Source organism: Heptranchias perlo, chromosome 19 (genome assembly GCF_035084215.1).
Source record: "Heptranchias perlo isolate sHepPer1 chromosome 19, sHepPer1.hap1, whole genome shotgun sequence".
Classification (NCBI taxonomy): domain Eukaryota; kingdom Metazoa; phylum Chordata; class Chondrichthyes; order Hexanchiformes; family Hexanchidae; genus Heptranchias; species Heptranchias perlo.
The window spans coordinates 13,274,725-13,288,489 of record NC_090343.1 but is presented as its reverse complement, the minus strand read 5'-3'; the positions used below and the strand labels follow the sequence as shown (position 1 = coordinate 13,288,489).

Below are 13,765 nucleotides of genomic sequence, written 5' to 3'. Positions count from 1 at the left end.
ATTTCAACTACCCTAATATTAACTGGGACACAAACAGTGTGAAGGGTATAGAGGGTGCAAAATTCTTAAATTGCTTTCAGGAGAACTTTTTTAGCCAGTACGTAGCAAGCCCAACAAGAGAGGGGCAGTTCTGGATTTAGTTTTAGGAAATGAGGCTGGGCAGGTGGGAGAGCATTTTTGTGGTAGTGATCATAATTCAGTTAGTTTTAGCATACTTATGGAAAAGGAAAAAGATAGAACAGAAAAGTTCTCAATTGGGGAAAGGCCAATTTTACTAAGCTAAGAAGTGATTTAGCAAAAGTGGACTGGAAACAGCTACTTGAAGGTTAATCAATGTCAGAGCAGTGGGAGGTATTCAAGGGGAAGATTCAAGGGGTGCAGAGTAAACATGTTCCAAAAAAGAGAAAGGGTGCGGCTGTCAAATCTAGAGCCCCCTGGATGTCAAGGAGCATACAGGATAAGATAAGGCAGAAAAGGAATGCTTATGTCAGACACTGAGAACTCAATACTACAGAAAGCCTGGAGGAGTATAAAAAGTGCAGGGGTGAAATTAAAAAGGAAATTAGGAGTGCAAAGAGAGGGCATGAAAAAATATTGGCAAGTAAAATCAAGGAAAACCCAAAGATGATTTATAAATACATTAAGAGCAAGAGGATAACTAAGGAAAGAGTATGGCCTATTAGAGACCAAAAAGGTAATCTACGTGTGGAGGCGGAAGATGTTGGTGTGGATCTTAATGAAAACTTTGCGTCTGTCTTCACAAAAGAGAGGGACGATGCAGACATTGTAGTTAAGGAGGAGGAGTGTGAAAAAATGAATGGGATAAACTTGGTGAGAGAGGAAGTATTAGGGGGATTAGCATCTTTGAAAGTAGATAAATCACCAGGGCTGGATGAAATGTATCCCAGGCTGTTAAAAGAAGCAAGGGAGGAAATAGCGGAGGCTTTGACCATTATTTTCCAATCCTCACTGGATACAGGCGTGGTGGCGGAGGATTGGAGGACTGCTAACATCGTACCGTTGTTTTAAAAGGGAGCGAGGGATAGGCCGAGTAATTACCAGTCTAACCTCAGTGGTGGGCAAATTATTGGAATCAATTCTGAGGGACAAGATTAACCGTCACTTAGAAAGGCACAGAGTAATCAAGGACAGTCAGCGTGGATTTATTAAGGGAAGATTGTGTCTGACTAACTTGATTGAATTTTTTGAGGAGGTAACAAGGAGGGTTGATGAGGGTAGTGCATTTCATGTAGTCTGCATGGATTTTAGCAAGGCTTTTGACAAGGTCCCACATGGCAGTTTGGTCGAAAAAGTACCAGCCCATAGGATCCAGGGGAGAGTGGCAAATTGTATCCAAAATTGGCTCAGTGGCAGGAAGCAAAGGGTAACGGTTGACGAGTGTTTTTGTGACTGGAAGGCTGTTTCCAGTGGGGCTCTGCAGGGCTCAGTACTGGGTCCCTTGCTATTTGTGATATATATTACCAATTTGGACTTAAATGTAGCGGCCATGATTAAGAAGTTTGTAGATGATACAAAAATTGGCTATATGGTTGATAGTGAGGAGGAAAGCTGTAGACTGCAAGAAGATATCAATGGACTGATCAGGTGGGCAGAAAAGTGGCAAATGGAATTCAATCCAGAGAAGTGTGAGGTAATGCATTTGGGGAGGGCAAACAAGGCAAGGGAATGCATAATAAATGGGAGGATACTGAAAAGTGTAGAGGAAGTGAGGGATCTTGGAGTGCATGTCCACAGATCCCTGAAGGTAACAGGACAGGTAGATAAGGTGGTTAAGAAGGCATATGGAATACTTTCCTTTATTAACCGAGGCATAGAATATAAGAGCAGGGAGGTTATGCTGGAACTGTATAAAACACTGGTTAAGCCACAGCTTGAGTACTGTATACAGTTCTGGTCACCACATTACAGGAAGGATGTAATTGCACTAGAGAGGGTACAGAGGAGATTTACGAGGATGTTGCCAGGACTGGAGAATTTTAGCTATAAGGAAAGATTGGATAGGCTGGGGTTGTTCTCTTTGGAACAGAGGAGGATGAGGGGTGATTTAATTGAGGTGTATAAAATTATGAGGGGTCTTTAGCAGAGAGGTCAGTGACCAGGGGGTATAGATTTAAAGTGGTTGGTAGAAGGATTAGAGGGGAGCTGAGGAAAGATTTTTCACCCCGAGGGTTGTAGGGGTCTGGAACTCACTGCCTGAAAGGGTGGTAGAGGCAGAAACCCTCAACTCATTTAAAAAGTACTTGGATGTACATCTGAAGTGCCGTGACCTACGGACCAAGTGCTGGAAAGTGGGATTAGGCCCGGTGGCTCATTTTTGGCGGGCGCGGACACAATGGGCCGAATGGCTTCCTTCTGTGCCGTAAATTTTCTATGATTCCATGATTCTATGATTCAAAGAAAGTTGGAAAATCCCTTGGAGGAAAGTGTTTGAAATCTCAGAGAAGCAACCAGTAGTAACGGTCAGTTTGATATTCCTCAAAGAAAGGGGAAATACTGGCCTAGAAATTGGATCAAGCAGCACCCATTTTTTTCAGGTGAAAAACGGGCTCTGAAGGGTCCAATATGGCGTGCAGCATGTATGCGCTCATTCCACGTCAGACTTTCGAAAGTATGGGGAGAGTGATCTAAGACATGAGAGCTGAAATAATCTAGGTAAGAAGGTTGGAAAAGACAATTGCAAAAAGTAATTCCTACCACACATGCATTTTCAAAGTAAGTGAAGTATTTTCATCAGGCTCTAATGTGCTTATAAGAAATCACCAGAACAATAGGCCTCAAGTTTGGATGTTTGGGAATATTGCTGATTGTACAATAAATTTTTCATTGGCCTCTTCATGTCAGGTACTCAACAAGCTACTTGTGATGTCAGCCGTACTCAATATGTTACTAGTGCTGTATTCAGTGCATTACTTACTAATCTGTCCGAGTAATATACTCACAAGCCAATTGGAATACAACTCACTAACTGTCCTAATACTCAGACTATTACTTACTAACCTGTTCAAGCACAGTACCAAATGTATCAGGGTCCTGTCTGAGTACTACACTCAGCATATTATTCATTATTATTCACAAGGCATTCAGTTCCATATTCAGTGTATTACTTTATAACTCATTCAAATGCTGTATATAAATGCAAGTCTTTCTTTCTTTCTTGGTTCAACTGCTGCATTCAGCCTGTTACTCCCTCGCTTGCTATTAGGGATTCTCTGCATGCACCAACGGGCGGCCACTCCATTTTTTTTGTGTGAGTCTGCTTTTTTTGCCCCCAAACACTGAGTTTTCCAAATTGTGTTTTAATTCACTGATGGCAAGTAACTGATGATTTTTACTGGCCATATGGCAGTGTTACTGGCAGTGTCGGCCCCCCAGTCTCGCTACATTAACATGGGAATGTCACTGCTGATTCCGTTTCTTGTGGAGATCCCACATACCCTTAGCTGTAAGTCTGCAGCCCTGCACAGCTCAGATTACAGCTCCTTTAAATAGTAAACACTTTGACCTTCACTCAGAAGAAGCTTGAAGGATGGCTAAGCTTCTTTCTTCTTCTCCTTACTTAACACTTTAATGTTGTTTAAATAAAAGTTCACAGTCAATTGAAATTGTTATTATAAGGGCTTTCATTCTTTTGAAATTGTTACTGTAGGGGGCATCGTTCAATTGAGATTGTTATTGTAGGGACCTTCTTTCAATTGATATTGTTACACTAGGGGCCGTCATTCAATCAAAATGGTTACTGTAAGATACCATTATTGAATTTGAATTGTTGCTTTAGGAACCATTATTTATTCAACATTATGAGGTTTGATTCTTGCAAAAATGTTAGCAATATGTTTTCAAATTTTTTTGATCTTTAGTTGCACAGTTACTATCTTAGCCAAAGTAATCACAGTCTTGTATTTATGGGGCGATCAGTGGTGATCAAATAGTTTCCTATAGGACACAGAACTGAGCCATAATACTTAATTCTAGAGATGGGAGATGTTGGGGGTTAAATTCGATAACCCCTGAATCCGGGCGCAGGGGTCGCGGTGCGCGATTAACCCACGCCCGGGCGTTCCGATGAAGGCAGCGTGTGAGATTCGTGCTGACTGCTCATTTATCTGATTCCAGCGCGAGCAACCTTGTCTAGCTGCGTTGTCCAGTGACTCCTCACCATCAGGGGGGCCCCGATATCACGTGAGTGGCTCACACCTCTCTTAAAGGCAGCCTGCACCTCGTAAAGGCAGCCTGAACCTCTTATGTGCAAAATATAAGATGCAGGTCCACATGGAGTCTGAACGGAGATCAGATATCGCACATGCAAAACACAGATGCCGGTCCCGTCCCCATGTTTACAAACTGATGAGCTATGTTAAAACAGTGAATAAAGGTTGCGCACCACTAAATCCTCCAGTCTGCTTGCCAGACCTCACCGATCCGTCGATCTGAGTTTGTACCAGGCCTGCGAGAGAGCGTGCACCAAGGTTCTCTGGTAATGCACCAGAGGCCTTGGTGCAAGAGGTGGACAGAAGGAGGGGCATCCTTTATCCGCAGTGGGCGAGGCGGGGGGGGGGGGGCAAGAGGCCCTCCAGACATATGCCCAAGAGGCAGTAAGGGATAAAGTCAATGCCAGGCGCATAGCACCACGTACATGGATGCAGTGCAGGAAGAAGTTCAATGCTTTGACACGAGTAGTTGAGGTGAGTGAGGTCAACCGTCAAGTGGCATCTCTTACCAACTGCACCACTAGCAGCATCCACTGCTCCATGCACTACACCCGCCATCACCCACCTCCAACAAACTCTTTCAATCAGTACTCAACTCTTCCAACCAGATGCTTCCTCTCACCCTCACACATTAACATTGTTGCAAGCTGCACACCCACAACACAAAGGTCACACACACTGGCAGCTATTCAACCATAACAGGCACATCACCCAAACATCCTGCAGGACTCACACCAACACATGGCCCGCTTTCTTGCAAGAGAAGGTGGCGCATAATTGGAGGCAGCAAGTGGCAGTGGCATTTAGTCCCTTGAGCCTGTTCCGCCATTCAATGAGATCATGGTTGACTTGTGATTATGGTTAACTCCATGTACCCGCCTTAGCCCTATATCCCTTAATACCCTTGGTTAACAAAAATCTATCAATCTCAGATTTAAAATTAACAATTGAACTAGCATCAACTGCCATTTGCAGAAGAGCTTTCCAAACTTCTACCACCCTTTGCGTGTAGAAGCATTTCCTAACTTCACTCCTGCAAGTCCTGGCTCTAAATTTTAGGCTACGTCCCCTATCCTAGTATTCAAGTATTGTAGATGCATATTCTCCTTACTTTACATGGTACCGGCGTTCGTTATCTGTGCGTGCCTTTATCAAGATGGCATACGGTGCACGTCACACTAGAGGCGTGCGGCGTGCGCGTGCATTTCAGACGCCATTTTGGGACTTTAGGAGGCCACATAGGCCTAACAATCGGGTGCTACAAGGCCCAATTTATAGCCCATTATGTCCCCTCTAGGATAAGGAGACATAACCTTAAAATCAGAGCCAAGCCATTCAGGGGAGAAGTTAGGAAACACTTCTTCATGCAAAGGGTGGTAGAAGTGCGGAACTCTCTCCCACAAAAAGCAGTAGATTAATCATTTTAAATCTGAGATCAATAGATTTTTGCTAGCCAAGAGTATTAAGGGATATGGAGCCAAGGCGGATGAATGGAGTTAGGATACAGATTGGCCATGATTTCATTGAATGGTGGAACAAACTCGAGGGGCTGAATGGCCTACTCCTGTTCCTTGTTCCTATGAACCAGATAGAACTCAATTTTTTAGTCTAATATATAGCACATGTTCATGGATATTAATGTTTCACACCTAAGATTGCTGGTGTAAACCAATGGAAATGTTTCATACTGCACCTGGTAACATACATGGCGCTACAATCACTTGCCTGGAGATGAAAGGAAGAGGCACTCGAACTGAGCTTCTGACTCCCACGTCAAGCAATAGCCTTAGCTGTGGGATCTCAATGACATTATCTGTTGTTTTGGTTTCCAATCATCATTTGCTAAGAAGTCATACGTACTAGTGAAAGTATTTAATGGCATTGTCTGGAATATTCTAATATCTTGAGTTATTCAGTGACCTATAGGTTTTATTACGTTTCATAATAAAAACTTGTTCCAAATACCTTTAATCCTAAACGTTCGAACAATTTGCCTGCTAACTTAAAATGTGCAAGGTCAATAGGTCAGTGATGACTGTACCTATTCTTTGGAAGCAAGAATATTAGCAGATAGATTATCACCATAAAAATTCTCACAAAATGAATACTGATCAGATGGGAAAAAAAACCTAATAAAGAACATGATGTTTTTGTTACTTAATACATATTTTTAAATGTTTCATTTCCTCTGGTAGTACATTGCCTAATGCATTCATGTAAAGTTCCTTTGTGCACTATTTTAACAACATCATTAACCTACTTAAAATAAATATGTCGTCAAATGCATTAAATCACATACAAAGAAATTTTATGCAAACATGTTGAGCAATGCAGTATCAGAGGAAATTAATCCTCTTCACATTGATAGTTATCAATTCAGGGCCTACTTAAGATCTAAGAAAAGTGATAGTCATAGTTTCATCCACATATTGCCACTACATTTTTCAGTGCATTCTGAAAATGCATATTTGAATTTGACAGATAAGATTACTGAAAGAAAAGATTGTTGAGCAATAGAGAAACATATCTGCGCTACTGCTTTGTGAGCCAGAAATTTGCCACACTTAAAGACGGCAAGACTTCAACAAATCTTTTCTCCGCATTGCTGCATGTTTTTTATAGCCCAGAAATTAGCGTACGAACACTTAACAAGTTCATATGAAATTTCTCTCTCTGCTATTTTAACATAGTCCATTTAATTTAAATGATTAACGCCTCCATTAAAACAGCAAATTAATTTCATATGAATGTGTTATACATTCCTACATTATAGCACAATCTCTTTGCTGGTGTGTTTCCTCTACTGTTTGCCTCACATCTTTTCCCATGTTTACCAGCAATGGTAGGATGCCACCAGATACCTTATCCAGCATTAGTTCAGTTAATAAAAATACTAATCACAAAAAGGAAATCAGAAATAGAGCTCAAAACTCATTGTGAAAAAAACACAATAGAGAAACTGTAAGAAGTGAACGTAAATCTGAAACTATGCTTATGAGGTTTATTGCCTAATAAATATTCAGTGTGATTTGGCTGTAATCTTATCTAGATCATTTTCGGTAATGCTTGGTTTATTTGAAAACAGAGGATTATTTCCGCTTGTGTTGTTGTTCCTGAGAAGAAGCCCTGAAGGGCTGATCATTTTACCCTGATTCTCCTTATATGGGAGGTGGCTGCACCGGCACTCATAGGCTGTCTGCTACTCAAGTTAAAATCTAGGTGTGTGCAGCTTGTGGCTGAGCCTGTTTCTGGCATCGGACTCTGCTTCTTTTGGATAATACTGAGCCTTCATCATGGAGCTATTTCTGACGTTCAGCTGCCCATTTTCAGTCGTACTTTTGAACTGTGAGCAAGGTGAGTGGCGAAGTTTAATGGCTAGTTGTTAGATTAAATCTTGGGTGGGTGTAAAGACTTTCTGAATTGCCTGGTTGAACTTGACCCTGCCGCAGCACAAAGTGTTGAAAGCATTCGGAGTTTCAGTGGTGTGTTTGGGAAGAATCGGGTTTCATAACGGACAGCAAATTGCTACAAGGTTTTAAATACACATTCAGTCTTCAGTCTGCCTTACTTTATTCAGTTAGGATCCACTTACTCAGGGATTTTTTTTCTCTTTTGTTCCTAAAATATTGCTGTCGACTAATGCCTTTGCCAGAGTAACCCATCAAAAAGGCTAAAATATGAATGAAATATATTTTGTACTACATTTAAAAAGAATCTCTTAGGTAAGAAATAGCATTCCTACTAATGACAAAGCAGCTACAGATTACGACAGTAAGAATGTTGCAATTGTGAGTGCTTCAGAGAGAGAATGTATTTCATAGACGGAAAGAGGGGCACAGAGTTAACACACTGGTCTTGAAGAGAGGGACATAGCATTCAGGTACTGATATGGACAGAGGGATACTGAGTTGCTGTTTGCTAAATGGTGAATAGTGTTGGAACAAACCATCAGCACAAGTTTCAATTCTAGAAACACCCTGTACGGAACATGTTTGTTACAGGTGCTAATTCAGACAGAAGCATACACCCTGCAACAGACACAATTTTTTTCCCCCCGCATTTTCTTCTCTTCCCTTTTCTAATAATCTCCCTGTGCCGCGCACCATCTGCAGCAATGAGGGTGGATGGTTGGCCTGCTCCCTGGCCTCTGCAGTGCTGCTGTGAAACCAGACACTGCGAGGTGCACATGACCAGCCTGAAGTGACTCTACCTCCCGTTTTCCCTTGGTGCTTGGACTCCGCTCAGCATCGCCCAACAAAGCCGTGCGTCAGGCTGGAAGTGCAAGGGACATCACAGGTGCAAGTCCGTGTCACCCCGCTGCATAGCACAGCGTGTTGCTCATGCAGTGCACTGCATCACTGCACACTCTGGCGATGGACACAGTTAACTGAAACCTCTTAGCTCTGTTTTTTTTAAAATGAAATAATATCTATGTAGTCTCCAGCCCAGACAATCGCATCTGCAGCCCCGTAAGGTACTTTACCCCATACCTCAGGTAATTACTGCAGAACTTTTTCTTTCACAACCAAAGAACAGCAACTTCAAATATAATGTTGCTATAGAGCTATTGGTTTTATGTATCTTTTCCGTGTATCTCAAAGCATACTGGAGTATGAAACACATTGATACTCTATGAATTCCAGCTGTACTTTTGTCAAGGAGGTTAACAATTTAATGGAATCTGAACAGATTGAACACCAGAGCCTGTTTAAAATAAAAACAGAAAAAAATGCTGGAATTATGCAGTAAGTCCGTCAGCTGAAAGAGAGAAGATAGGTTAATGTTTTGGGTGGAGACCCTTCCCTAGAACTGGAATTTGTTTTTTTTTAAATATCTTGTTTTCTTTCAGCATTCGATAAGCTCATTAAATCAGAGTCTGTGTTTTTATTAAAGATATAGGGGTAATTTCAGTGATCCCGCACTCCCAGTGGGAAGCTGCACTCACAAAGAGCACAGGTCAGAGATAGGGCTCCAACAGTGTAACACTGTTGCACTGAGCAGTGCTCCCTTTAAGTGACTCCCAGCTGGGACCATGGCATTGCTGAATTTATCCTACAATTTATTTCTATTTCAGAGTTTCTTTATTAACACATTTGCTCTTTTTGCAGCTTTTAAGAATAAAATATGATTTCAGTCAATGATATACTGGTAATAGCAATATAGAATATAATTTTCATGTAAAATGAGTATCAAAGAACCCTTTCATATTTTGTTATTTGAGCATACACTGATGGACAAGAATAAATTGGTGACTTTTGCTTTGTTGTGTAGAAGTGCACCAGTTAAAGCAACATATTAAAGAAATAGTTCTGTCCACAAAAACACACTGGGAGTGGTCAAAGAGCCTCATTACAATCACCATTGCTAGTGGAAGCTACTTGTTACCAAATTACTACCTAAGAACTGGTGAAATCTCTCGAGCAGGACTATCTGATCGGAGCTTTCACATCTGAGCAGCATTTCTGCACCTGGTCAGTAAACTGCACAAAGCCTATTATTTTGCTTAATTGAAAAAAGCTCCTGAATTAAAGCTGGCCACCTGATACTAAATTTCGGGAGAAATCAGTACTTTTCTCCAATCTTCGGACAGTATGTGACAGCTTCATTTAACACTTAGTAGTTGTGCAGTGGTTTGTTAAATTGCAGTTTAGAAGAGAAGAATCCTGCTGTGCTGGAGATTTGTGAGCTATCATTTATTTCCAGGAGGAATTTTTAAATAATCAATAGCTTATGAATAAAGATCCACAACCCAGTGCAATATACAAGCAACCGACACTTTCTGTGACGTGTGTGAATATTGCAAAGTTTGTGATTAAGCTGAAATCGATTATTTTCGTCACATGTGCCCTCTTCAAAAAAAAACTGAAGTGACTCCTTCAGACTCTTAGGTATCAGACTTCAGTTCTACATACTCGGTTCTTTTTTCATTGCATATTAAGCGTAGCGGACATCAAAAGCAAAAGGTTAAATGTTTCAACTGTGGAATAGTAAAGAACATTTATTCTCTTTCAATTTACTCTCCTTTTTAATCAAAATCATTTTGTGAATTAATTTTAACTTATTAATCAAATTAATTTTGCAAATGAACTTTAAAGCTTTCTGTGATTATACCCTACCGACCTAAAAATAAATTAAAGGAGGTTTCCTCTGTAAATGTTGGTCATATGTCCCCCCAGCCCCCTGCTAGTTCGAGAAGGGACATTTACAATTGAGATAAACTAAATGTTCTGGTAACTATGGGCATGTGCCCTCACAGTTTACCTTCCAAGTCACGCAAACCAAAAACAATACCATGAGAACCTTGATGGAAATCAAGCAGATCCATTAAACAAAAGCAATTGGGAACAGTCGATGTTGAGAAATGGTCTCTTACAGAGGAGCAATCTCACTGACTATCAGCAAGAGTACAGCCTTTCCATTTATGTAACAATGTAAGTCTTAAAGAAAGAGAGAGAAAAGATCCTTTCAGGTTTGTGTGAGTACTTACCAAAGTCAGCTCAATACAATTATTATTTATTTTTGTTAATTCCAGCTGTTAAAAATTATAGAAGTCAATTAACATAAAAATACACAAATTCTGAGAAAATGATAATTTTAAAAAGTACCATATTTTTTGTCTAGACTGCCTATCAAAATGAGATTGCGGCATTTAAACAGAATGACTGACCTTTGCAGGCAGCGTTCTGTAACTACCTTGTAATTCATTCATCTTAAGTCTTTGGGGTCTTGATATACGGCAAACAAATTATTATAAAGTATTTACTAAAATAATAAACCCAATGGCATAAATCACTGAGAACTTCTGAGAGCCCAGTACGTGTGTGTGTGTGTGTGTGTGTGATATAAGGATTGTGTTTTCTTTTTGTAAATCACAGCCTTTGGTCGGTTGGTAAAATGACTCTATTGAAGGTGAGGTCAGTGAGCCCACTCCTCATGCAGCAGATAAAGTGGGTGCTTCTTCCCGAAGCAAGGCGTTCGCAGGCAGTTAAATATTCAATGTATCTTCTCACTTACAGTTTTATGATTTGTTTGCTTTCAATGCACATTGTGCCACAAACATCAGGATTTAATGTATTTTTACAGACATACACAGCATTTCAAACGTCCAAAAACATTGAAAAAAAAGGCTACCCAGAGGTGTTTATTTCAAATGATCTTAACTTAATGATATAAATTGCTAATGTTTCAACTAACAGTGAAAAGTAAAACATTAAAACACGGAAAAAAGATGAAAACCAAAATCCTAATGACAATTGGTACAGACCCAGTAGCAGAGTGATTAAGCAAAGAAAACAGAAGGTGAGGCTTTTGCTATTCAGCTCTCGGCTCTGTCTTTGTCTAAAAGCTACAGATAATATCTAATTGAGCTAGATTCAAAGTCTGACTGGGGATTGATCAAGAGGAAAGAGTGTGGGGGGGGGGGGGCGGGGGGGGGGGAGGTAGGGGATTGCAGTGGAATTTATCAATGCCTTCTGCTCGTAGTCATTTCAGGCTTTGCTGAAAGTCAGCTTGGATCCCCTGGGTCTACAGAGAGTTGTGCAAGTCTCGTTTGGGACACTGCCTTGCAGACTGAGAGCAACATCTAACAGCAGGAGCAGTCAGTCAGTCAGTCAGTGTGCATACACTTCTCCGCCAGGGAAGCTCCTTAAAAATGCACTTCAGATAGCCTGAAGCACAAGTGAGATGTCATGGAAATATAGACCTTCATCTTCATTATGAGAATAGATCAGTAGAAAGAGAGCTGCCAAGCCCATAGAAGTCAGGGGGAAACCCAAAAGGATCCATCAACACAAGAATCGGTGCTGGAACCGTGAGTGTGTTCCTGCTGCTGTTAAATTGTGTGGAACAGCAAAGCCACTCTCAGACTGTCGACAGTTCTACAGAATACCAACAGCTGCAGGGTTAGTCTTTCTGCCTTGGAGACACACAGAAACACCGGCCTGGGTAGCGGTGAGTAAGCTAGCTGTTGTCTCTTGTTGCATGTGGTGTTTTACATATTGGCCATGTGTGAAATGTATTTTAACACTAAAAATAATCTGTTGAAAAAATGAGTGCAGTCAACGACTTTGTGTATTAATCTGAGCTGCATTTCCCCAAGCTAGTTTCAAAAAAGAATTACAAATGTGCTTCGAGTACAGAGCAGCTGCCCTGTGAGGTTTATTAAAGCCTGAAGTACTATTATTTTGAAGTTCTTGTATGATTAGAGTACTTACAATGTACACAGTCAACGAAAAGGGCACTTAGTTGGATTCTCGGCAACAAAAATGAGAAATTGTATTTTTTTTCGGACAACCTTTAACGATGGTGTGAAAAACAGACTGGAACAAATTAGCAATTAAACATGTTGAGGTTACGTTGGAGAAAACGGGAGCAAAGATCCCTGCTAAACAAAAAAAAATGTTGTACATAATGCAATTTGATTCCGGATAGTAAGATGCTAGTATGTTTTTTGCTACATTTGTGGTGTAAATAGTGACAAAGAGATGAAAAAAAGAAGTTACAGCACAACAAAGATTGGCGTATAAGTAGAGAGTATTAACACGTATGGGGGAAGAGTACGGACTGCATAAGAGTATAAGTATTATAAAAGTATATGTGCTATGTGAAGAGAATATAAATGCTGTACATGAGGAAAGTACAGGCACATCTGTGACTACTTGAATATACGAGCAAGCCATAGAGGCTGTAGGAGTACATATGCTATATGTGGGGAGTGAATAGGCTTCCTTACTGTCCATGAGTTTATGGTAATAATGTTCAACAAGGTTGCCACAAAAAGGCCAGAAACAAAATTGCAATAAAGATCTGTGTATGGGACTAATATGTTTTTGCTGCTCACAAAATATTCTTCAGGCCCTTTCGGGTCTGAATTCTGTCTTTACTCCAAAACATACTTCACAAATTATTTTAGCATTTTTTTGTTGTTCAAATTAAACTCTTGAGTCTTGTGGGACAAAAATAATTTGTAAAAATGATCATAATGTTTTAAAAGGTCCTTTTTGCTGTCAGTAATAATGATATACAGGCAAGGCTTACTGCAATGTACCAGAATATTTCAAATGAGTTTCATTTTCACAATGAAGATTTCCTGAGACAAGATGCTATTTTCATGACAAATAAGAAATACGTTAAAAAAATTGTCTGCAAGTTGAAATATGGTGTATCAAAATAAACCTTATTATTGAAACAAAAGCACACGCAGAAACACTATCAGTGCAAACTTCAATTGAAACCAATTTATAATTTCAAAACAACAGTGTACATTGTTTAAAGCTAAATAGGCAGAATACATCTTAAAAATGATCTTCTCAAATTATTTTATGCATTTGGAACAAAAAGATTTTGCCGCACATCAAAAACATTAAACAGATGTCAGTTATCAAGCTGTTTAAAATTTAATTAGCATCTAATGCAAAAAAAAATGGAATGAGGAGTTAAAGAAACATCACAGTGCAGTTATTTGTTTAATGTGGAGGAGGCGAGCTGTGCTGAGATATTCAATCTGAAATGATTCTGTTTAAAATGTTGTATTTTAG

The 13,765-nt window shown here is 40.1% G+C and overlaps 1 protein-coding gene and 1 long non-coding RNA gene across 5 annotated transcripts in view; one reads left to right on the top strand and one right to left on the bottom strand.

The window, feature by feature from the left end:
- LOC137335168 (eyes absent homolog 1-like) overlaps positions 1 to 13,765 on the top strand; it is a 213,686-nt gene that overhangs the window by 22,416 nt on the left and 177,505 nt on the right. Inside the window, exon 1 of one of the 4 annotated variants that reach the window (XM_068000346.1) lies at positions 7,400 to 7,583. The exons of 1 other annotated variant lie outside the window; for it this stretch is intronic. Coding sequence is in view for 1 of the 3 variants with exons in the window: in XM_068000344.1 (XP_067856445.1) it covers positions 10,581 to 10,660 (80 nt within the window). In the remaining 2 variants the exon portion in view is untranslated. Of the gene's footprint in view, positions 1 to 7,399; positions 7,584 to 10,559; positions 10,661 to 11,721; positions 12,180 to 13,765 lie in introns of those variants that run through there. 2 more of the 4 variants (XM_068000344.1, XM_068000345.1) reach the window with 2 other exon arrangements.
- The window catches only part of LOC137335169 (uncharacterized), a 202,937-nt gene that overhangs the window by 30,702 nt on the left and 158,470 nt on the right, over positions 1 to 13,765 (bottom strand). The window lies entirely within an intron of this gene.